This window comes from Gallus gallus, chromosome 5 (assembly GCF_016699485.2).
Source record: "Gallus gallus isolate bGalGal1 chromosome 5, bGalGal1.mat.broiler.GRCg7b, whole genome shotgun sequence".
NCBI classification, from domain to species: domain Eukaryota; kingdom Metazoa; phylum Chordata; class Aves; order Galliformes; family Phasianidae; genus Gallus; species Gallus gallus.
The window spans coordinates 50880764-50906478 of NC_052536.1; the positions used below are offsets into that span (position 1 = coordinate 50880764).

General features: G+C 41.9%; 1 protein-coding gene across 7 annotated transcripts; it reads left to right on the top strand.

Annotated features, from left to right (window-relative positions):
- The first annotated feature begins 1181 nt into the window (after positions 1 to 1181).
- On the top strand, positions 1182 to 20192 carry C14orf180 (chromosome 14 open reading frame 180). 7 transcript variants are annotated; one of them, XM_040701324.2, is made up of 7 exons: positions 1182 to 1246; positions 2361 to 2539; positions 9779 to 9879; positions 10673 to 10780; positions 14434 to 14560; positions 16431 to 16457; positions 19436 to 20192. In XM_040701324.2, the coding sequence occupies exons 4-7, from the start codon at positions 10763 to 10765 to the stop codon at positions 19633 to 19635; spliced, it is 372 nt and encodes a 123-aa protein (XP_040557258.1). In that variant the 5' UTR covers positions 1182 to 1246; positions 2361 to 2539; positions 9779 to 9879; positions 10673 to 10762; the 3' UTR covers positions 19636 to 20192. The 7 variants fall into 7 exon arrangements, with proteins under 7 accessions (XP_040557258.1, XP_025006920.1, XP_004936448.1 ...); XM_025151152.3 differs by having other exon boundaries at positions 2414 to 2539; XM_004936391.5 differs by having other exon boundaries at positions 1182 to 1218.
- Positions 20193 to 25715: the final 5523 nt, after the last annotated feature.

Sequence of the window (25715 nt, forward strand, 5' to 3'; positions counted from 1 at the left end):
CACACAGTGAATTTCTGAGCAGAGTTATTACCCGGTGCCTGGGGCAAAAGCAACCCTTGGGACATGTGACAGGACATAATGTCTGACTTGATGATGGAAGCGAAGAAGTCCTGGCAATGGCAGATTTAGTCTCTTGAATTTACTGATAACACACTCTCCTCCAATAAATCACAATTCTACTTCACCCACTTAGATGGCTATTCTATGTATTGCTGACATATAACAAAATGCAAACCTCCCATAAAAGTAAAAGAAAATGTAAATTGCATTCTGATGAACAAAGAGGGATTTCAGAATCAAAGCAGATTTTGGACAGATTTAGCTCACCAACCCAAATCACGGCAATCCTTACTCCCACGGGTCTGATCTTTTCTCTCATCCCAGCCCTGTGAGGAGTCCAGGCAGCAAACAGAGCTCCCCAGTTTCCAGAGCTGGCAGCCCAGGCAAATGGCGCAGATGAAAGGAATCCAGGCTGCTTTAATTCATCCCTGGGCCTCAGCTCTCCCTAAATCATCAACCTGTACAGTCAGCCCCAGCCTGCCTGCACATTCATATAAATCAATCCTGAACAAAATGTTGACAGAAGAGCTGAGTTTCGTGCACTAATTCAAGAAGCAGCCCAGCTGATGGGATGTCAAATCTAAGTGTTTCTTTCCTCCAGCTCCCCATTTCATCTAGCTGCCCCATTCCAGCACAGCCAGCATCCTATAACACAGGGTAAGATGTGATGGGCACACCCAGGCTGTACAGTCAAAATGCAAAAATCCCCAAATCCCCTCCATGCTCTTGCTTTATGAGCTGCTGTGCATGACAGATGAGCACTGTGGTAAGGGTCAGTGCTATTTCAATGCCCTAATTATAGTGCTGGGGAGACTGGAGGCTGCCAGGATGGATATAGGAATAAAGAATCCTCCTGTGGCATGAGAGCCACTTGTTGTTTTGTTCTTGGTTGCTTAATAGGCCCAGGGACAAATCCTTTGAGGAAGGAAAAGCAACTCTGAGGCTATAATTGAGCCCCAGGAATGCCAAATGTATATATAATTAGACACTTAGGAAAAAGTCAAGGAGCCTCGTGTTTATCGTGCTGGCTCCGTCTCCTGCGCTTTTGGCACTGTGGTTTCTCAGCTGAGCTTCAGGCAGTTGCCTGGGCTGTTAAATAGCCCTCACCAGGACAAGCAGCTGAGGAATCCCTGCAGCTCATTCTGCACTGTGCCGCTGGTGGGTATTGCTCTTCCAGAGGGCTCAGGCAAGTACATCACTTTATACATACTTTGCTATTCCTCTATGCTACTTGCTCTATACTCTACTTCACTACAAAGACCTTGCACGGTTGCTCTTGGGTATTATGGGATTTATAGCAGCATTTCCCTCAGTTTTTATGCTCTGATTTTTCCCAGTGTGCTGTCTCTGGACTGCTGTGAGCCTGCAGAAGCCTCCAGCAGCACATCTTAGAGCCTGGGAAACATGGGGTTCTTGGGGAGGCGGGAGAACTCAGACAGCCCAGCTCTGTTTCTGCCTTGCAGAGTGTAGTCAGGTGAGTCACTGTGCAGCCTGCTGCCTCAGTTTGCCCTTCTGGCAGATGTAAAAAGCAGCACAGAGACAGGTGGGTGAAATGCTCTTAAAGACGTGGATGAAAATAGCAATTAGAGCACAGCAAGTGTCTCAGAAATCATAGAATTGCTTGAGTTGGAAGGGACCCTGAAAGGTCATCAAGTCCAACTCCCCTGTGATTTCTTTTTTCTTCTTTTACCTATAGTTCAAACAATCACACCTGGCATGGAGAAGTCTTCTTTTTTCCAAATGAGAGTGATAGGAAAGAGCTGGTGTAACACCAAGTACAGGAGAGTACAGGAGACGGTGCGAACGCACAGCAATCCCCCCTCAGTGATCAGCATGGCTGCTGGGCTTCGTTCCACTCTACTTACAAATTATTAAGCAGATTGACCACCGCTTCATGTTTTGAAGAAAGACAAAGAATCCATTTTTATTTATTAACCTTTTTTTTTTTTTTTTAAATTTAGCCTAGTAATAAAACTACTCAACTGTGTGTTGAAATCTCGATTAAAATTTGCTTTAGCTCCATGTGCTATGCAGAGAAATGCTCCAGTAGTTAGATATCTACTTTGGCTTTCTGGTAAAAGCTTTGCTCTGCTATCAGATTCTGTTATGCGGTACATAGATCCCTGCTTTACAGACAGAACCATTTCAGGAGGTAGTTTGAAAGCTTTCAGGCTCTCCCAATGATTGCTTTGCTTTTCTTTCACGGCAATTACAGTCCCTTGATTTAATTTCAATGGAAACTTTAGTGTTTTAGACCTTGCCCATGCAGCTGAATGCTCATCTCTGGATCTTATTTCCAGTCCTCAGGAGGACAGGTTTTGATGACCTAGTCTGATTACAGCATCTTTGACAGCTTTAAAGGAATTTGCTCGAGGGAAGGCGACAGCTGCTGCTCTGATGAAGGATTTTTCTGAGCAGGCCTCCCAAGCAAGACATGTCAGGATGAGATGCTGCCTACGCTTTTCATCACAACCAACAGGTATGTCTGAAAAAGGTTTTGTGCTCTTGCCTGCATAGGCCAGTGTGGAGAGAGCCTCTATCATAAAAACAGCTTCACCTCCTTCTGTCAAAACTCTGCAGCTTCCCTTACAGTTTATGGAAACCGAGGGTCAGGTCGTTACTCTTATGCATTGCTCTTTCAGGCAGGCAGTCTGTTCACCAGTATCTGTAGGTTTGTAGGGCTCTGGTCTTAAGCAAGACTAATGACTACAAGCATATTTTTTTATGATTAATAATAAACGTTATTTGGAGCAGCAATGAAGTCTATTAGCAAGCTTTTTTGAATGGAATCAGAATAAAGGTACTATGACAGGCTGCTCCTTTAGTACCTGCTGTTCCATTAGTGCTGAAAACAGTGCAGACAACATTTAAGATCCTTGGCCATCCCCTTTGTACAGAAAGGAGCTCTGGCCTTCCCACAGTGCATGGATCAGGAAAGCTCTACGTGCCTGACAAAGTGCTATCCACAAACCCAGGAACTACTCTCCATCCTGCTTATCTGAAGTGCTTGTACTGAATGGGAGTGAACTGATTGTTTTGCAGTAAATGTTCGTGACAAGTATCTGAAATTACAAAAATGTGTGCATTAATCCTGGAGCAGACGCTTTCCTTATTTGAAGAGAAAAATTTGGTTGCTCCTTTTGGGTGTGCACACTCCTAGGGCTAGAGATGCTACTGTATGGCCTACTGGGCAGAACCCAGATTTGGGGAACTCATCCCCAAGGCATCAGCAGCCCTGGCTTTGAGCAAAGAAACTCTCCTGAAAGTAGGTAGTTTGAAGAACTGAAGAATTCTTAGCACAGTAGATTCTATTCTCCAGGGCCAGCCCATCTCCTCTACCACATGCTCCCAAAATCCAGCTTTGGGCTGACAAGTTATGATGACAAAAACCTCCAGTGCCACCTGACCATATTACCCTGCTCTTTCATTCCATATATTGCTTCTTTAAGTTGCACATCTCTATAAAAGCAGGAAGCAGTGCTGTTTCTGTGTCTTGCAATCTTTGACTTCCACTTGAACACAAAGGAGGTGAAGGTGTCCTTTCTCAAATGACAGTGGAGCCTCCTTCCTAAGTCAGTTTGAAAAGATCCTTTTCTCTTATTGTCTCAAAGGTGCTTTCTGTAGGTACTTTAGCTGAGAGAAACATTTTGCATCCAAGAAAAGCTTGTAGGCTTAAAGAAAGCATGTCTTTCTCAATATGACCACCTATTTGAACCAGCACCTGGTTTCCCCACCACTCTCTAGTAGCAGCCGAGTCTTCAGCACTTGCTGCCACCATGGGGTTATTTAGTCTGGAGAAGAGGATGCTCAGGGCAGACCTTGTCATTCTCTACAACACCCTGAAAGGAGATCATGGTGAGGTTGGGATTGGTCTCTTATCCCAGGTAACATGAGAATGAGAAGTAATGGCCTTAAGCTGTTCCAGGGGAGGTTAAGGTTGGAAGAATTTATTCTCAGAAAGAGTAGTAATGCATTGGCACAGGCTGCTCAGGGAGGTGGTGGAGTCACTGTCCCTGGAGGTGTTTAAGAAATGTAGAGATGTGGCATTGAGGGACATGGTCAGTGGGCATGGTGGAGATGGGTTAGGGCTGGACTGGGTGATCTTAGTGGTTTTTTCAATTCTTATTTAGTCTATGATTCTACAACAAGTATCAGGTAAAGTCTCTCAGCACAGCCCCATGAGTCCAGACCAGAGGGGCAGATGAGGAATGGGCAGGCTTTGGGATTTAGAAATGAGAACCAGGTGTCTTTGTGCAGAGACTGCTGGATATGAGGAAAATTCATTTAAAGAGAAGGAAGTGTGAAGGAGACAGATACTTTCTTCACTCATGTACTGCAAGCAGACTGTATTATTCAGAAGACCATGCTGTGTGTCAGTGCACTGTGAGTGCCAAAACGCTAGAAATTCACCAGTTGTAATAAGCTAGTGACAGCAGAAAAGCCAGTGGGAATGTGACAGATGAAATTACATGGCTGTTCGGCAGAAGCCAGTAAAGCTATATAGCTCAAGAGAGCAGAGTGCCAACCTCGCAGTCAGATTGTGCCCCTCATACTAATGTGACTTCAACCAGAGGAAAACAGAAATTATTTCTCTAGTCAGACAATAAACTTGATATCTGTGTTTGGGGCTCAACAATTCCTTGCCCCAGTCCCTGTGTTTCTTATTACTTCACTTAAACAAAGAGTAAATGCTAACAAATTTCCATTTGCTAAAGTATTTTTGTAGGGAAGTAATTAGAAAGGCAGCCTTGATCCCAAAGAATCCTAACAGATAGGTCTTTCTTATTCTGTCAGTCTAACAGTTGTGAGTAACAGAGATTCAGTCCTGCCTGGGTTCCACATAGAGAACTTCATTGGCATCATCAGCACCTCATGCAGTGGGGCAGGATCAGGTCTCTTTTTTGTTGTACAGATAAAATTTTTGGGCAAATATGTCATATAAACAGAAGAAAACTTCTATGTAAAGAAGTTTTATAGCATCCCATACTAATAGCATTTTGTTTGGGCCCTAAAAAATGTCCACTGTGGAAACCGGCACCATTTCTCAGCTCTAGAAATATCTCTGCAGCAACTGACAGAGTTTGCCAAAATCAGGAGTGTCAGGAAGAGACGATTCAGTCCTACAGCCTGAGGGCTGCTGAGCTGGAGTCACAAAAGCAGGAGAGGCCTTTTTCTGGTAAAGAGTGACATCACTTCTCCATCATCTTTACTTTAGAGCTGGAATGATTCCTTTGGCTCAGTGTTGTCCAAAAGGGATGTCATTTTATCCTGCTCTGCAATACACAGGGAGAAATACTAGCCCTAGGTAGAAAGCATAAGAGCATTCCAGTCTCAATATTTGTACCTAGAGATGTTTGCTACAGCAGGTGTAATGCATGAAAGAGAGAATGCAAGGCACTGAGCAGGATTTGCTTGAGGCAGAGAATGGCCATGTAGCCAAAATCATGACAGAACAAGAGGTTAGTTTCAATGCTTCCCCCTTCAGACACTATTAATTCACAAACTCCATAGCTATCCTGCGAAGCTTATTCCTTGCTTTTGCATTTGCCTAGCTTTAACAGCAAAAGTAGTGTTACTTCCACTCTTTCATTGAGGAGACTGATTAAAAGGCATCACACAGTTGAGATGATGAAAAACACGCCGATGAAAGCTCTGCATTCGAATTAAAAATAAAAATAAAAAAAGATGATTTGTTGAAAAAGAGCTGATTCTCAGAAACATACTCATTTAGGCAAAGTCATTCCCAGGTCCTAGACCAAATTCCTGATAAGAAAGAACTAGAGAGAAGGAAAAAAGTAGGGAAAAGGCTGTACCTGTTACAAGGCAGCCGGTAACAGGCTGGTAAGGGGCGTCCCATTTATGGATCTGATCTAAATCTGTCAGAGATCAGGGCCGAATCAAGTTCTAGGCTCTCCAGTAAAAGTACGTCCTGTTCTCAGCCACCCCCATGTGAGACACCAACTTTGTCCTGACATGAGCAGGTTTCTTGGACACTGCTGCCAACATGCTAAGCAATGCTCTGCTTGGAACAAAGTTTTTCTTGCTTATCATTCTTCCCCCAGCTTAAATTGAGACGCAATTGAGGTTTGCAAGTTTCAGAAGCATTTGCCCAGATGTGGAAACTGTACCAATTGCTCTTTGTTCTAAGTACTTGTTTTACTCTGAAAACCCTAGCCTCCAGGGCATGGAGATGAGGAGAGAGTCTTACACACTAATTACAAGAAATTAAATCCAGAACAAATATCAGCTTTAATAGTCTTTAATATACTTAGCGGTAGCATAAAGTGGCTGCCAACAACAGCAGGATATGCTACTTGTTTTTTATATTCTTCATCATTTGGTACCACTGTCCAAACTCCTTCTGATTCGTGCATATTTTAATCATTTGGGCTTTTCTCATGCTTCAATCTCTTCTTCTCTCCATTTTTTTTCTGTTCTCCTTTCATGTCACTAATCTAATCTAATCCCCCTCCAAGGTGACACCACAAATGGAGATAAAGAGCATTTACATCAGGGCTTTCAAATCACTTTATGAAGCAGTGCCTGTACCTAGATGCTTTGCAACTCCCCTGGCTTCTCCCTCCCCACTGCCTTAAGTCCCACTCACTGCCCTTCTCAAGACCAGTCTGGCATTAACAGCTTCCAGGTTTCTAAAATCCATTCAGGACAGACCATGGCCTGCAGTAGTCAACAGGAGCCTTTTGATATCACTGGGATTTAGATAAGGCTGCTAATCCTCATTTTAGGCTATATACTGCTGTTATCCTATCCTGATTTCTCCTCTGGCCAGAACTCAATTGGGGAAATGAGGAGTCATTACAGAAAGCCCCTATCAACACAACAGAGAGCACAAAGCGACTGCGGCTTAAATAAAGCTCCTGAAGATAATTCTGCTTTTGCTGCTTCCGAGGATTTTGCTTTTCATGCTTTTTGCCTCTGTTTTTATTTTATGCCAGCTCAGCCATCCACCTGCTGGCAGTGGGTTCATCCTCATCACCCATCTCCTGGCTGCTGGCAGCTTGGCTGCTGCAAGGAGAACTCCATTCCATTCCTTTCTATTACTAAAATACGACAACACTCAGTTAAAAGCTGACTCAGAATGACCTCACCCACTTCAGCCCTCTCTGTCTCCCACATTCACCATGAGCAGGACTGAGTGATGTGGAAACAGGGAGCCAACAGCAGGTATTAGCATTTGGTTACTTGGTAACTGTTATTCAATCAATACATGCTTTACATTGTAGATCCCAGTGGCAGGATGAACAGAAAGAAGGAGAAAACCTCAAGTGGAATAAACCTAATGATTTATGGGATATTTCCAAAGTCAAAATGCGTGTTGAATCACAAATAATGGCTTGGCTGTAATCTCGGGAGTCTAATTATGGAATAGATGTGGAATCGTTCTGTAATTATTTAGAAAGTTTGTTTCAGCAGCACAGAAATTCCCACTCTGTTTACTATATATCATCACAAGTGCACTGTGGCTGTTTGTAACATCTACCTGGAAAGACACATGAATAACAGAGGCAATTTTAGGAAATGGAAACAGATCCATGCCTTTTGCAATTCAATGGATTCGTGCCAGGAATGAATTGAGACCAGGTCCTTCAACAGAGTTAAATCATTTCCAGCCAGTCCCAACAGAGCAGAAACCTCACTGCCCTGCAGTGGGGACCTTTTCACAATGCAAAATCTATGCACTTTGCTGGGTGTTAGCAACTTTCCCTTAGAGAAGTGCTCAGTTCAAAAGCAGTATGAGCCCTTGCATGCTGGGTATTTAGAATAGATGCCACAGCTCCAGGAAGATGCTCATCACCCAGAAGTATCTGCTACACTTAGAAATACAGCCAGGATTCTGCCTTCAGAAGTAAATAGGAAACTGTAATACTATAGAACCATAGGAAAATGCAAACTGCTTTCAGTGAAGCTGGCTGCACACACACCAGGTGTTGTAAGACCATCTGTCCATTCATTGTTCTGTCTCCATTATGCTTCGTTTTTCAAACTCCTCAAAAATGCCCCATTTTGCAGTGACCATCAGAAGAGGGATCAACAAAAGCCTTCTGCCACTGAACACACACGGAAATGCACAGTCCCAAGGACTGATTTTTGTCTTGAGATTGGGATTTATGCAGCGCTTTCTTTCTGGAAGGTCTGAGGATAGAAAAAGTGCCGTATGACACCTCATGGGTGTTCCTCGCTTTTCAGCAGTAAATCTGTTTCTCCAGAGGCAGAAAAAGGAAGAAGGAACACGGCTAATGATGCTCGGTGGGGCAATTCGCCCTTTTATTTCCTGATGTATTCCCTGACTGATGGAAAATCACTCTTGGCAAACACAAAACTTACCTTGCTGCCAAAAGGTGCGTCTCTAAATTATTAATCAAGAGCACACCGAACCACGAAAGGTGGAATATTGAACAAAGGCTCAATTGACACTCTGGAAGTTGAAGAAGATATGGAAGTCTCCCTTCTAATTTATTTATTCCTTTTCTGTTCTGTTATCCTGATATGCTGCTTCCAGTTACCTCTGCACCCCACATTGTATGGTATTACGTGATTTTGTTTTCAGATTGTTGGAGATAAAGTTACTTCATTATTAATATATATGCACCATGCATATCCATAAATATTGAATATATACTTGTGTGTATAAACCTCCTGGAAGCGTTAATAGTTAAGATAAACTAAGTCCATTATCAAAATGAGTGACTATTTCTATGACCCTATTTGCAATAAAACCAGATTCAATGATATGAGAAAATTGCTAGGTTTCAAAATAATTGAACCAGGCCATACGAATCCCCACAAAGGCATCATTTACAAAGTACTTTGCTTGTCTAAAATATTTATTCCTGCAGAAGGAAATGGAAAAAGAATTCATATGGTTACACAGCTATCCTCTGAGCGTAAAATTGTTTTATCATGTTATGTTTATTTCCTAGACATCTTCCATTGGAGTATTGCGTGAAAATACTGGCTGTGCAGTTAGTTCTTTTGTGTGGACTGTTCATATTTATTCACTGGAAAGTCAATCATGTTTTGTTCAGGCTTGTTTTATTTTTCTGCTGAGCAAACACTTAAGCAACCCTTTTCTTGTAAAAACTCATTTGCATGTGCAATGTAAGCCATTCAAAGTCGGCACTGCATAGATATTTGACATGTCTTTGCTCTCTCTCCTATGCAATATAGGAAGTAGTGGAGTTTTTCCTCAGAAGAGGCAATTTACTGATTAAGACTGCAGTGTATTGGTCACGCTTAAGGACTCATCAGTAGTTACAGATATTTTTAGTTTGTCTCACATTAAAAGCCTGGATAGTTTTTTACTATTAAATGGTCACAGAGAAATGCTTCCAAGCAATCTACAGACAAAGAATTACTCCCAGCAATTATCCACTGAATAAATCTGAATAATGAATACATTCACAAAAGTCACCATCTATTTGTGAACAATTAGCAGAAAGAAATAGAGGTGACACTCATCAGCTAAATAATTCATTTATGAATTCTTTGTCCAGCTTTGGTTCTGACATATGTTGCATGAAATGACATCAAAGCTTCAAAGCAAAAGAAAATTCTTTCAGCTTAAGGTGGCAATTATTTCAATATTGTAACTATTATTTATTGCCATTGATTTCAGAAGCTAGCAAAGTTATTTTCATGGAATTCTTCACTTTGTGCATTAAAGTGTGTTTTATTCCTAATGTATATCCAATTGTAGGTTGTTAAACTGCAATCAAAAGCACTTAGTAGGAATGGATCTGTCCCTATTATGAGATTTGAACTCCTGACATCTTTATCCAGTGGAACTTGAGTGCCCAGGTAACTACAAATTATTCAAGCATTTACAACCATTACTATCAATATAATTAACACACTGTGGAAAAAGCAGTGAGAACTGTACTATTAAATGACCATTTCTAACATTTAGATAGCAATCTTTTATGAAAACATTTATAAGATGCCTTATTATGCTTCAATTAAATGAGCAGAAAAAAATGTTTACATTTAAGGGGAACTGAAAAGAAGAGATTTCTGGAGTTGAAAATTAAAATATCCATTGTTTGAAAACAATGGGAAAAAACAGATAGGACAACATTTCTTATGGGGGTTTCCAAGATAATCTCAAAAAAATTTCAGATCAATTATTTTAAATACTATGACCTCATTTTCAACAAAATCAGGTTCTGTAGAAAAGGCAGGAATAAGGTTTGCCATTCAGGTCTCAAAAAGCTTCTGAGCTCATTTCCACTGTATGCAGAAGAGGCTACAAAAACTTTTTATGTGCCTTGATGGACAACACTAGTAAAAATGAATGAGACAATTTGTGTAGAGAAATTGTGAGTGAGATGAACGCTAGGCTTTGACTTCCCTCTTCCCACCTCCACCCATTTTTCTGGCCACAGTATGCACATAAATTCCTCCTATTAATTAGTAGGAAGTGATTACATCAATGGGAACAAGAAGGAACCAGAGAAGCTAGGTACCATGGTTTGGAAGGTTTTGTCACCCTTCTGTCTAGAATCTACTGTCAGCAAAGTTTTGAAGAAAGAATTTTCCCTACTGAAAGCTCAGCTTAGGTATCTCAAAAATAACTGCTGTGAAACACTTCCAGGACACAACCAAGAGGGGATTCTGAGATCGTTTTTCAACCCCTGCGACTGTGAGCCAGTTGCAGCATGAGGAAAAGCCCTCCAACACCCCAATGTACAGGAAAGAGAAGGTAAGGCAATTCTCTTCAGGTAGCTTTTAGATATGGTGCATTCAGTGAAGTGCCCCAGGCCAGCAAAATGTGTCCACCTCCACGCTGACACTGCTTTCACTCCTGGAAAGGGCAAGGTTTGAGTACAGCATCTCTTACAATCACTGTAATCTTATGCAGAGACTAGTCCCTTCTGTCAATATAAGCTGCTTGCAACCCTCATGCGACAAGGTGGGTGTAACAGATTAAAACACTTGGGTCTTTCCTCCCACTCTGCAGCAAAAGTTCCCCTTGTGAAAGAACAAATGCCAGTGTTATTCCACATGAGATTCCATCTGAGCTGGAAAATAACACAAAAATGTAGTTCTTTAGATATTTCACAGCAAATAAATAGCTCCAGGAAAAGAACAACAACAAAAAAGTTCAAGCTTGTGCTTGCAGAGACAGTAAACCACCATATTTCAGCAGTCATGGCAGGTAATTCTAGCTGGAAATTGTATATTTAATGATGGCCAGCCTTCAGCATTTGACAACAGACTATTGAAGCCTGTTGAATGGTAAATCACCTCTCTTCATTATCAGTAATCCTATTATAATATCTGTAGAAATGTCTAAAGTTAAAATCTCATTTTATTACTATAATAATGGATCTCATTTGTAAAACATATGAAATGAGGCCATAACTGTACTGGAGGGAGATATATGTGAACCCACTACATCTATATCTACTTCCTGATGGCTTTTGCCCACATATGCTCACATTTTGAACAGGAGAAGAACTAAAATAAATGCCACTTGCATGATTTTTGGGATTGGGTATGGTTTTTAGAAAGGAAACCAACATGATCACAGAAATGGAGTAATCTCCACAAAAAAAGAACAGCCTTAAATTTACATTTATGCATAGGGATATGTAGGTGTTAATCTGTGATTTGCTCCATTCAGCCCTTTCCAATTGCCAGGAAAGCCCAGCTGCACATCCACTATTATCACTACATACTATTTTTGGCTGCTGAGTACATTTCAAGACACGTCATCCTTCCCAATCCAACACTTGCATGAAGGGCAGAAACTCCTCTCTCCACTCCTCTGTCATCTATCACAGCTCCCATCCCTTGGTGGCACTGCTGGCTCAGCCCTCCCTGCAGAGGGATCTCCAGCAGTTTCTCCTCAATCCTCACCATTTCCTTGAATGAGCTGCTTTCCAACTGAAGCTTCATGCAGGAGGCTTCATGATAGCATCCAGAGTACATGTCCCAAGTATGTCCAGCCCCATCTTCTGATCCTAGTGCAGAGCAGCTCCCGGTAAGTAATCTCTTGATGAGTGATAGAGTTTTTGTGCTCAGTGCCCACAGCTTTTCACAGGTGGGTTGTTTATAACAGCATATATTTTCCAACCTAACACTTTGGTAGGTTTCCAATTCTTATCATTGCATGTTGATGCTGGGTTGCTGTCTGAGGGGAAAATGCATAATATTTTTCTGACACTGTCTAGCTTTGATTTCCACAGGTTGTTAAAGCCTAGTAAATACTGTAAATTCCACTTCTTGTTTAAGGTTTTTGTTGGCTAGGTGCTATCCAGCTATCTATCTGTTTAACATTTTTTCTATTCTGAGGTGACATTGCTGAGAGCTTTTTGACAGATCTCATATGGAAAAAAGTGTCTTGTGGGGTTATGAATCTCTTAAAATATAAGGTTTCCTTGGCTGTGCCACAGGAGGACACATCCCAGCAAGAGCTGTGACCATTGCTGGTCTGAGCTGGGCATCTTGTGCTGTGTCTTCCTGAAGCTGCTACCTTTTCCAATGAAGTAATTAAATATTCATTATGTCAGAAAGCATGCGTGCACGTGTGTGTGTATGTGTAAGACTACAGCAGAGTGATCAGGGCAGTCACCTGATAGACAAGAGACCCTGTTCCCAGTGACTGCTGCAATGAATATTTAAGTATTTAACATTAAGTATTCATTGGCACAAGGACTGGAGCAGACCTCTTCCACCCCCAAGGGAGCACCCAAACACCAGGCTGCTAAGTCATTCTTTCATCCTTACTTTCTTTGTCCCAATGAATATTTAATTATTCCAGGCCAAACAAGATGGCTTCAGTGGCAGAGATTGAGATTCCTCACTATGTGTACCACAGGTCTGATGATTAAGGTGTGCATATAGGAGATGTGGGTTCGTATTCCCTTGGACTTAGATGCTGAATCCAGATCCCCTGTACTCTGCGTGTGTCTTCCAGCTTCTGAGTTGCTGGACATAAAACCACAGATTTCCACCATTCTGCCCATGAAGATGACACAGAGAAGGTATGGATGCTTGTATGACCCTAAGATCAGAGAAAACGTCCTCACCAGTGATATGCCATGCCAAAATCTAGCTTATTAATTCTTCAAGAGAAAGTATCAGTGCTGAACATGTTCCTCACTCCATGGCAGTTCCTGCTGTGTGTGTTATATGTCTTCCTGTTCAGTGGCCCAGCAGCTGTGAATGCTATTTTTAAACATATAATTGTCTTCTGAATTGTGTAGGAAGCATAAGTATTCACCGGAAGGCCATTCTGGTAGGCTTGATCTGCCCAGGAATGTCACCCCTAAATCCCTCTCTGGATCCATCCCATAGTGGCATCTCTTTCAAGGCCAATGTGATCAGCAGGTGTTCAGTCATGGGAATATCCAGCGTGTGATGCATCGGGAAAACTACAGGTTTTTTACTGAGTAGGAAGAAGACAAATGAGGATAAAGCGGAGCAGGGACAACACATAGCAGAAACAAAGAAAACATCTAGGAAATAATATTCTTTCCTGAGCAGAAGAAAGCAAATGAAGAGGTGTAGATGAAGGTGCGTAGAGAAGAGGTGTGGAGAAGACAACTTTATCTTAAAAATAAAACGTGCAGAATCTCTGCCACCCACTTATGTCTTCAAAAAGTAAAAAATTTGCCATCTGTTGCTCCACTTTCTGATGACAATGGATGTATCCGAACTGAGATGCTTAGGATTCACTTTGGAGTTTGACATTAGGAACATTCTGGCACAGATGAGGGATTTTTTATTATTATTTCAGCTCTGCTTTTTGTTATTTGGCAGAATCCACAGCAATCTGATTTCATTATCAAAGACTGAGTGTAGCTTCCAAGCAAAAAATAGAACAGCAACACAATTGTGATATCGAAATGCAAACAATTACCTTCTCATACCCAATGGGATAGCGTCCAAGCACAAGATTGCTGAATAGTTACAGTTGTTGAAATGGCAACACTGCATCCAAAACAGAGCTGCTTAGCTCAGAAGAGCACTTCCAAGATGCTTCCAATGACATAAATCATATATTTAAAATCATATTTCTGTTCCTCTGCCCCAGTCTGTTGAGCAGCCACCTTCAATAACTTCAGTAGCACTGAGAAATCCTTTCTGAACACTTTTCTGTTACTTTAAATAAGATTTTTCCTGAGAAGACAGCTTTAGAGTACTGAAGATCTCCGATGATGAAGGAATGTCCATATTGCCCTATTCTAAATATTACAGTGATCTAACAGTAAATGTCACATCAGATGTGTTTTGTGTCATGCTCTTTGAGAGACGTGGCAAAAATACAGGCACAAAGCTTCCAAGTTTCACTCAAAATTCATTATTCCAGCTTGAAAGCCTTGTTTTGTGTTTTGATCAACTCTTTAGACAGATGACAGTAGCTGTCCTCCTTCAATACTGAGGAAAAGGCCACCTGTGGACCAGGCTGTGGGGGAAAAGCGGAAAGCAGAGAGAAGGGTTCGATTTCGTGAGCCGGAAGAAGTCATTGAGCATGGTATGTTCAAATTATTAGGACTTCTGCCATGACCTGCCTAGTTCTTAATGCTCATCCTGTCTGTCACCATGATCCTCCCCCTCTGCTAGTTTTATCTGTTATTTTAAGTTCCACACAGACCAGAGGACAGATATCTTCTGCAGTGTGCTCTGCTGAGGTGCATCTGGTCCATCTGCCTGCCTGTCCTGGAGGAGAAAATTATCCTCAGGCTGTTCTCACAGTGAACTCATTAGTCAGCCCCCAAGGGGACCCTTGCAGATCGTGGGCTCGGCTGAGCACCACCCCAGAACAATACTCTCATTCACAGAAAAGGATCTCAGACCAAATTTAAACATGCTTGCATAAATCTGGGTAACTAGGATGTACTACCATGTAGGGAGCTTATTTTCCATGTTTTTGAGTAGTTTGCATGCCAAAAGACAGAAGAGAAATATTCTGAGCCTAGCTGGCCAACTGGGGTTAAAATCAGCCAGGACATAACTGTATCTGCAAATGAGGGTACCCAAGGAACAGAACAGCCAACCTGGCCTCTAGACTTTCATTTATGAGTCAAAATAACAGACTGCAGATAGATCAACTGAGGCTGACCTTATGCTGAGGTCTAGCACAAGGATTCAGCTTACACTTATGCACAAGCTATATACAACTCATAACCAAATAAGAATTGTTACTTTAATCTGGCTTTCACAAACAGACCCAGCTAAGAAAAAATGTGTTTATTGCTACAGAGCTAAAATTGTAATGTTTTGATATATCAGCCAGCAAAAACACAGGTGACAGAGATTTCTGTCAACCACCTGTTTGGACTGCTACTCAGCTTCTAAAAACAAGGCTTGGCATCCATTTGCTGTGTTTGTATACAGACCTCTTGCTGGCTTAAAAGCACGCTACATCTGGTGCCTTCTAGTGCAGAAGTGAAAGCTGTTCCTTGATAAGGTTGTTGACACACAGCCTGGACTTTCCTTTCCAAACTGAACTCACGAATGAGCGAGTCAGCCTTAAATCCTTCAAAGCACATTTGGATGCTTATGAGCAGGATTTTGATGAGGCATAAGACCTCTTCAGCTCCCTGCCAGAGCCCATTCCCTCCCCAACAAAAAAAAGCCAAACAAAAAACCCAACATTTGGCACCCTACAGTCAGTCCAACTTGGGCTGAAGGATTGCCTCCCACTGTCTCTGACATCAGCACAGCTGTGCTTGAGCTGCAGGGAGCTGCAAGGACAAAGACTCTGACTCTTTTTCATGGAGACAGAAGAAAAGTCCCAACTCATTATTAATATTCTGTGTTAGAAATAGCCTATGGTTTAGATGGTTTGCTGTTTGCCCATACAACATTATTCCTATAAAGGCTGGCAAGATGAAAGTTTTTCCATACTTGGGCCTTTTCATGCTGGATTGCATCTGGGTCCCAGCTGCCAAGCAGAGGCAGTTCCAGGATATTGGATGAAGGTTGTGCCTTACAGCGGGGATTTACTTTCTAAACCTCATTCCTCTCTCAACCTTCTGGTCTATCTCACTTCCCTTCTATAAATGATGCAGAGTAGGGAGACTTTAGGTGTTTTGTGGTTTCTTTCTTTTTTTTTTTGTGTGTGAGATCTGACTCCTAAACTCCCTGTAACAGCAGAAATCTCTACCTGTGAAATCATTTCCCTACCCCCCCCCCCCCCCCCCCCCACCTTCCTGAAGTGCACCTGCATGTTTGCATGAGGCAGGTAAATCCTCATCTGGCGTAAGTGCATTCAGCAAGATATTGCCCAGTGCCTGTAAGGCAGTGGACAATGGCAGACACACTATCTGCTGTGTCTACCTCTGCAGACAAGAGATGCCCCCTTTCCAGACACCTAAGAACATTTTTGTTCTGTTTTCTAGTTATTTCCTGCTGTGACTACGTAGTGGGTAAGTCAAAGTTCCACATTATAACTCTGAGCCCATCCATGGCACTAACCCGAGTTCGCTTTGCAGCTGTGGGAACACATTCTGTAAACAGACCCTCCACATACAAACCATTTCATACTGTCAGCAGCTGTTGTTTTTTCTTTCTCAGCATATAAAGCACAAGGTGTTGATGAGGTCTGGTGCAGTATTTTAAACAAGACATCCAGTAAGACAAATAGTGGAAACAAAAATGAAATCCCTGAAGCTATTTTTAATTTAAATATAATTAATATATTTTATGGCAATGAAATAGGTACAGGTTTTTCACAAAGATATGGAGGGAAAGCACCCCAAGCGAAACAGTAGTTCTCCCTGCTGACTTTCTTATGGGGGGAAAAGACAATTCATTTATACAGCAGCAGCAGGGTAGAAATAATAAAAATAATCTGTTCTTTCTTTTCGTTTGCAAGGATGTTTGAGGCCAACCAGCCTCAGAGACCCCCAAGGAAATGTGCGTACCTGGATGTTATTAAGATGTTGATCATTGCTAGAAGACTTGGCCAATATCCAGCCCCTTCTATATGCAGTGCATTAAGAGGGGAAAGAGTACATATGTGCACATATGCATACAAACATACAGAGCCATAGTACTGGGAGGCCTAAAGGAAGCAAATGTTACCACATCCTCCAGCTGTTGCAGTTGCCCAGGAAGAGGGCTTGTATGCTCACACCAGTAGTAGCATCAGCTGAGGGAGTTACTGGGCTAGGAACAAGATTCTATGAAGAGGAAGGAGTTGAAAAGACCAAACAACCCTCAGGCAGCACGGAAACACGCAGCCAATACAGGACATGAAACAAAACCTCCCATATGCTGGTCCAGTGCTTTTCTCACAGACAATTTCCTTTTATCTTATGTGTATGGGCACGTGGCTAGGGCTGAATGTGCTGTTCCAACAAACAATATAACAAATTTAAGATGATTTTCTATTTGTTGCTTATAATAAAGCAGATTTGCACTCAAGCACACTTCTGTAGCAGTGCAATGAAGTTACGTGAGCATAGCTCATCACTCTTCTCTTTTTGGAACTGTTCTTCCATATTATTTTTCTATATCCCTGGACTAAGCATATTCCTGTATTGAGAGGATATAATGAAAAGCCAAGCTTGCATTTTAAGTAATCCTAAAATTTGACTTGGAAAGTAACTTTCACAAGAAGGAAAATCATTTTGAGTACTTAACAGAAAAGGGCTGATGTGAAAAGCTATTGAGGATTGCAGAAAAGTTTCACCCTTACAGAATATACTCATCAGACAGGCCCTGTGCTTTGGAAGCTTTATGTGCTTCACACTCTGTCAAGAGCTATATCGTGTACTCTGGAAGATTACACAAGGGAAACATCACCTTCCAAATTATAAAACTCTGCAAAAATCAGGAAGGTGTGAGTAACTCCATATAATTATAAAAGGCCTTGAGTTGGAAGGGACCTTAAAGATTGCCTAGTTCCAATCCCCTGACCTGGGCAAGGTTGTCAGCCACTAAATCAGGCAGTAGATAGTTTTGCCCGGCATTCCATCCAACCTGGTTTTGAACACTCCATTGATAGGGGTAACCACAACTTTTCTGGACAATCTGTTCCAGCACCTCAGAACCAAGATGAATCCCTGGGGGACACCATTCATCACAGTCTTTCTGGCTAAACACCTTCATATAAACCATCCATAGAATAACACCAAATAATGAAATTCCTAAAAATTGAGGACTGTTCATGGATAATTTGCAAATAGAAAGGCTAAATTCAAATGAATAAATTATTTGCTGCAAATAATTCACTCAGATCTATTATGGGACATTGATTTGGTTTCTAGAAGCTATAAAATGACTGCCTATTAACATTTTACCTTTTCCCAATACACTTTCTGATACATTATTATGTGTTTCTGCTTGGTTTTATGACTTTTACCTTCCTCTCTGTACATCTGAATGACAATTTAATGGACTGCTGTGTATTCCAGGGCTGGTGGTAGAAACTAATTTAAATATGTTATAGCTAATGCTGGTCCTTTAGCCATAATAATCCACACATTTTTATCTTCTTATTGATTATGTGCATATGGCAGGAAAATAGCTGCACACTATGGGTTTCTATTCAGGCATGAATTTGGTTTTATACTGCATGTTTAATAATCAAAGTGCTTTATAAAATACTACTAGTGCAATGACCACACAGTCAAACAGAGCTGCCAGATTTGAATCAAACTGTCTACACACGTATGAGAGCTGAGGCACCTCTAAAGAGCTGTATGAATGTCAGCAAGCTAAACGTAGCCCATTGATTTCCACATATGTACTATGCCTGACCTACAGCACTTTAAACATCTCTGAATTATATTTTAACAGGCGAGGAAAATGTTTACAGTGTCCTGCTATTTAAGAGCAAATGCTGAGGATGTTCCAGTATAATTAGTACACCTAGCGCTTAGAGAGAGGTTAAGCCTGCCAGAGCTTCCTGAATGTGCCTATCACCTAATAGAGCCTCTTCTCAGCTCTTACTGTAATTAGCAGGGTTGCAAAACAGGCCAAGTAACAAGAGAAAAGGACAGAAATCTAGATCTTCCCTTTGTATGGAACTTTTGTGAGCATTAAATAATTAGGTGAGATAGCTTAACGTACTCCTAGTATTTAACCTAATGTTTAGCTTAACGGCATAAAAAATAATTGTTGGAAGGAAATTTGAGATTATGCATTAGCTATGGTAATCCTTTTCTTATTGTATATAATTAAACTCTTTAAATGCACCATTAGATCACCCATCTGCATCGGGAGTGTAACCCACTATCACTTAACTAATGCCTACAGAAGGACTCACTGCCAGAGCTCCATGTACCCTGCTGTTCCCAGAAAAGTGGGACAGTGGCATCAGTAGGACATAAAATTTGGGAAGTGTATAAGATAACACTGAAATAATGCTGCTTTCTGTTTCCTCCTTACCTGTTTCTAGTACATGACAGGTCTTCACCTGGATTGCCTATGCTCCTGGGGCTATCATTTTGTGTGGTACTGATCCTGGCTGCAAGTCTCTTCTACACCAGCATGAAGCAAGATACCAAAGTCCTGGAAGAGTTTCAATCCCGACTTGTTATCTTCTTTCTTCAGATAAGACACATTGCTCATAGATGCTGGACCTGGTTTACAAGGTAGTAGCAATGTCCTCCATTTGCAGGAAGGCAGCACTGATAATCACCACGTGTCAGAGAGAACCTCCCAGCCCCCTCAGTCCACACGTAAGGAACACGAGTATCCACCTTGAAGAGCAAAAAAAGCCACCCATTTTGTGCACTTTCTAACATCTACTTGTTCTCTCTTTTTTTAAATATATATATTTTTTAATATTTCTGAATGATAGTAGTAGCACTAAGAGGTCCCACCAAACTGATGTTCCATCACCCTTAGCAGCAAACAAGGGTATGAGTTTAGTCCCCTGAAGAGACTATAAACTGTTGCTATAAGGAGCAGAGGCAGAGAGAGGAATTCATTGATCTGTGCATGCAGAAGTACATTGAATAGAAGTCTCCTGAGTCTCAGGTCAAAGAATAAACACCAAACCATTTTTCTCCTCAAGCCTCTTACGTGCTATTCTGCAAAGTTTAACATAAAGCTGAACTATGGCACAAACACTGCTCCGCTGGCCAAAGGCTTGGCAAGCTGCTATATTTATATACTTGAAATGATTGCTAGTAAAAATCTCAGCAAATGGCTTTCTTGTTTCCCTTCATGCATTTTTTCCTCTGTGGGCAAAAGCTGTTCCTTAATGTTTCACTTGACTCCCAGGTGTGAAAAATAACGTGAGAACTCATTTAAATACTAAACAGTGCATTTGCCTAACACAATACAGGGCAGCATTGAATCCCAGGTTAATTATCAAATCAGAACTTAATCCTCTTGGTTTGATTCAGTCCATAAACCCAAGATTTATGGTTGTGTTTGTCTTCAGTCGAAGCTTTCACATTTATGCCTGCATGTTCAAGGGTATTATAGACTGTTTACAAAGGTGTTGGGTCAAAGCCCTGTTATCTCTGTTGTAGCACCATACAGCGTACCTCTCTGGAGGGAACCAAGCATATGCAATCTTATGAGCTTCAGCTATGCTTTGTTCTTAGAATCACGTAATTGCTCAGGTTGGAAAAGACCTTCAAGATCATGAAGTCAACCACAGACAGAAACAGCATGATCCATTTTCCAGGCCCTACATTCTTGTCGAGTAATACTTGATATATGCATAAGGGTGACAGCAGAGCCCATAGAAGCTGAAGAAAAGAAAGGAAACAGTGGAGAAGAGGAAAGAGATGCCTGCAAGACCTTGGCTTTAACTCCTCTGCCACAGTAATGCACCAGAAGGAAAAAAAAAATTCCTAACCGACTTTCAAAAAAAGCAAGCTTGTCCAGGCTGCCCAAAAATTTAAACCAGACAGAGGGTAAAAGAAAACCAATTACATAGCCTTCACCTAGAGCAGAGTGGGCAGCAAGTTGACCAATAACGAGCACAAAAATATATGTATTTGTAGTCAGTAAGAACTGACTTGAGCAGCTATTCTCATGCTCTGAAGGCAACAGCAATTGCACCTGGGGAGCTGCTGGTCTGGGACACACAGGGCACTGCAGGAGCGTTTGGCTCAGTGGCTCTTTATGCAAACCACTCATGCACCCCAGCCCTCAGGGTAAGTCCCCTGAGGCTTCCCTGCTCTCTCTCTCTCTCTCTCTCTCTCCACTCAGCCCACTGTTGGGATAATAAAGAAGAGGTTTTAAACTTATGCTCTGGTGAATCTATGGTGGGAAGGTTTTTCCGGAAGAGTCAATTCCTGCACTGCAAGTTGTGGTATATTGCAACATAAAAAGGCAAAGCCTGACAGGAGCTGGATCACTTAGAGGGAGAGCAGTACCACAAATCCTTCCTGCGTGCTTCAATGCAGTTTCAGTAACTTGAAAAGAAGCCAAGGGGTTAAAATTAACCAGGAACTCCTTTTAGGACTGTGAGGGATGATATGAAATCCATATGCATGTTAATATGCATGGGGCCTCCTTCTTCTAGCCCTGCTCAAGGTGGAAAATAGCCACGCTGACCTTGCTGTGCCCAGGTTTATCAGTGTGAGAGGCCCACACTGAGAATGGCTATCACATCCAGGTTGGCAAGGGAAATAAAGCAGAGGAGCAGCTATTCCTGGCTCTGGCTAGGACAGCTTTAGGCACAGGCAATAGCAGCACTTGAGTTGTCTGCAGATTCCCCATGTTTTTGGGAGGCTTCCTGGGCTGGGATTCTTTGCTGCGATCAGTCAGGTATTTGGCAAAATGCAGAGAGCCAAAAGAATGCATTGTAGAGTACCAGCAGACAGCCTGAAACAAATAAAAGCTAAAATCTGTCCCTGGGAGAGCAGTGACCTTTTACAGCTGAAGAATCTGCAGCTGAGAAAGCCAGTGCCTCTGTGCAAGTGAATGAAGCAGGTCAATAGCCAGGGTGGAAATAGGAGTTAAAGTCCTGACCTCTAGGCCTGCCTTTAATTACCAATGCACAGCTCCACTGTAGACTTACCTGTTTTATTTTCTCCTGGCACTGAAGCACTTGTCCCCTCAAACCATTCTGCTTACACACAGCACCATTCTCATACTCTGTTCTTTATCCATCACACATCTGTGCATACTGCTGTGAGTCAGAGAGGATTTCTCCTTGCTCTTGCTCAACACTGCTTTCTTAGGTGTGACACCTTGGTGAGTTTGGAGAAGATGACCTCTGAATTTATACAGAATGGGTTGTGTTGGTTACTGTTTCCCTTGCAGGCTGTGCTGGGTAATATTTTCCTCCAGTATGACTCCCGAGAATTGCTTTATAAGGAGGAAAACAAACGGAGAGGGATGTAATAATGATAATGTAATAAATGGTCAAACGTTCACATGAATTCACTGCGGTGCCAACATGAAGACTAACTAAAACTCAGCTATCTCTGAGCAATTATTTAGTCTATCGTGGAAATGTCATTTTTTTTCATCAAGTTGCAGAGAGGAGCGACAGACTCTTGCAGCAAGTTTTGAAGAAGGCTGCAAATAAGTAGGCTTGCTATGAGCACTGTCTGGATTGGTAAGAATCCAAGGGACAGAAGAGAGCAGAGAGTTCTGTGCACGAAAAGAGGCCTAAGGGCAGAAGTGCTCCTTACTATCCTTTATGCAATGGGTGTTAAATTCATGCATAGCAGGAATCAGCAGATCATGGCAGTGTTGTTCTGACAATGTGCAGTGCATTCCTGCAGCAGAAACAGAGGGCAGCTGCCAGCACCCTCTTCAGGCAGGCTCACCCCATCAGCACCACCTGATTGCATTAGCTGGCATAGCCATTCCCATATGATTACAGGATGTAGAAAAGCACACAGTGAGATGACACTAGATTTTTTGTGTGTTAACCTCTTAACACACTTTGCATTCATGTTTGCAGCTCCAAAGTCTGCTTCTAGTCCTGCTCTACTGCTTCACCTCTCCAGCACTGTGAGTCTGGAAACAAGTTAAGGAGCACAAGCAGTCTGTGGTAGCAATTTTAGTTGTTTCTGCCTTTTACCACTTCAAAGCAAGCGGAAGGTTGGCAGCATGTGACTACACAAAAAAAAGAAAAGCATTGCAGCTACCCTAAAGAAATAGCTCAGGAGCCTCCAAGATTATAGAGTGGACTCCTTTCTCACTATTTCTTTCTCCACAGTGGCTGTTGGGATTTAGTCTCACTCCTGGAGAGAAAGGCTGCTGCTACAGGAAGAAAATTAGTCAGTTGACAATTAGAAGATTAACCTGCCCATGCAACCTGTAATAGCCCTTTACACTTGGTAACAAGCTGACCTTCAGCCACATCCTGACACAGGATCTTCTTCTCTTTGCCTTCTTTAGCATTAGAGTTCACTGCTGGAAGATGGTGAAAGGGCTCAGCTTAGGAGGTTGGTCACATCCTTGACCATAGGAGCTGCAGCAAGGAGATTCCAAGGAATGACTGCATAAACCAGGATTACACCAGTAACTCTGGTAACCATTTTTTAACCAACATAGTAATAATTTCAATTCACCCTCAAAAAAAAAGGCACAGAAATACTAACTTTTCAAATAGTTTATTTGTATATATCAACAAATCATAAAAAGCCAATGCACTGTCCAGCAAAAAGCATCAATATATAAAACACATTTAATCGTTATCAGTAATACTTGAGTATACCACTTACACTGAGCCCAGTCCAGCTCCCTACTAAAGCCAAAGGAAACATTGTCAATGACTCCGTTAGCAGAAGGATTGGACTTGCAATTTCTATTTGCCAGGTGTTTACAAATGCTTGCATTAAAATACTAGTATAAAGTTTCCCCTTTGAGACTGTATCAAAACAACGATAAGTTTAACTCCAATTCTGTTTCTGTCAAATGCATGCAATTAATGCTCCAGATCAGCACTCGTTACACTGCAGGAGAGCATACAAAGCATGAGAAAGAATATTCAAAACAGAGCAAGCTCTACCCTCAGCTTGTGTGGACTGGCATGGCTCCAACGAGGCTTACAAAGCTAAGCTGCATACACCAGCTAAAGATCTGTCCCAATCCTACTTTCAGCAGTTAAACAAATTGTCAAAGTCTGGAGACCTCAAAAACAAATTATGAAACACTGAGTGGTCCAAGCTAAGGCTGAAACTGGCATCAGCACTGCCAGCCCAGGCTCTGCCACACTGGACCCCTCACATCACAGCCTGAATGCTGAAGTCCCTCACAGGAAGAACACTAACAGTTCTCATTATCTATTTTTATTCTGACTTACGGCACTCTCCTACCCCCTTTTTGCTATCCTTGTTCCTGATAGGAAGAGATGTGAGAAACAAGGCCTGATTAGCCTGGTGGCAATAAAACTCTGTAACGTTTCCAAGAGTGTTTTTAGAGAAGAAAGGATTCAGGGGAAGGAGATGTCAGTGGAACTGGATTATTTTTCTTTATAAACCTGCAAAAAAAACCTTTTAGCAGTACACTTCAAATCATGATATATTCATTTCTCAAGAGAGCTGAAAAAGAGCGGTAGTTTTATTCAGGGAGTATTTGACAAAAATCTCTAATGGCACCAATTTACTGTGGATGTGATCCCACTGCAGTCTTGTGGTCACCGACCAAAAGGGCGGTTTACATCTCCTAAAAAACACTGGTTTGAGGAGACTGACAGCAGCTTTAGAAGCCAAATGGTGACCACACCGAGCAGTGAGGATTTAAATCATTGCAGCAGTCTAGAAAGTGGCAATGGTTAATTAACATGAAGATCCAGTGTGCTACAGGAGGATGTGTGGTATCTCAGACACAGACTGTTGCACTTTGCAGTGTTAACAGGAAAAAAGTAATTCCTTCTGCTGTGGGACTGAGTGGGTGAAGAGCTCTGGACTGTGTTGTGTGGGATACTATGACAGAGTATTTTCAAACATCTCCCTGCTTTAGAATCTATGGATTAACGTATCACTCATCTGATTCCACCAGGTTGCTTAAGGGAATCCTGGCAACCAACTTTGGGAATCTTTTAGAGCAACGTGTCAGCCAAATCAGGCCTGGTTTGTGTAAAAGGAAGAGTTTGGCACCAAACCTCAGGGAGTCCAAATGAGAATAGCAAAAAAAAACTGAAATGCTTTTTATTTCTCTAACAAATGGCAAAGTTTGCCATAGGAGCTGCAATTTCTCTTACATTCATAAATACTGTTCAGAAGCTGTACACAAACTGGAGTCAAACATGCACAGACGTGGGGGGAAAGGAGGGGAAAATAAGGACTTTCACCACAGGGTCATATATCCACTTGTGTAAGAAATCACTCAAGAGGGCAACAGCAATGATGAATTTTCATTCCTACCTCCTGGCAGGGCATCTCCACCCTCTCTTTACACCATAGACATGTGGAAAGGAGGAACAAGAATACCTCAGACTACATTTCCACAATAACAAATAATTCAAGCTATTTTAGTGAGTTGCTCTTGCCGCCAGGTACTTTAGTGGTGATGGTGTTTATCAAGGAGATAAAGTGTCATTTTTTTCTTATGAGTTTCAAGCCAGGCAGAAAAGCTCTAACAGAAGACTCCCCAGGCAGTGGGGACGTTAAAGCTGTGCCTTGAAGTTCCTTGCCCATGGGGAATGCTGGGCAATGACTGCTACAGCCCTTCTAATACTTAGCTCAGTGCCAACCCCATGAAATACTATATTAGAAGTAACATAAACACCTATGTCTAAAGGATCACAGTTGCTG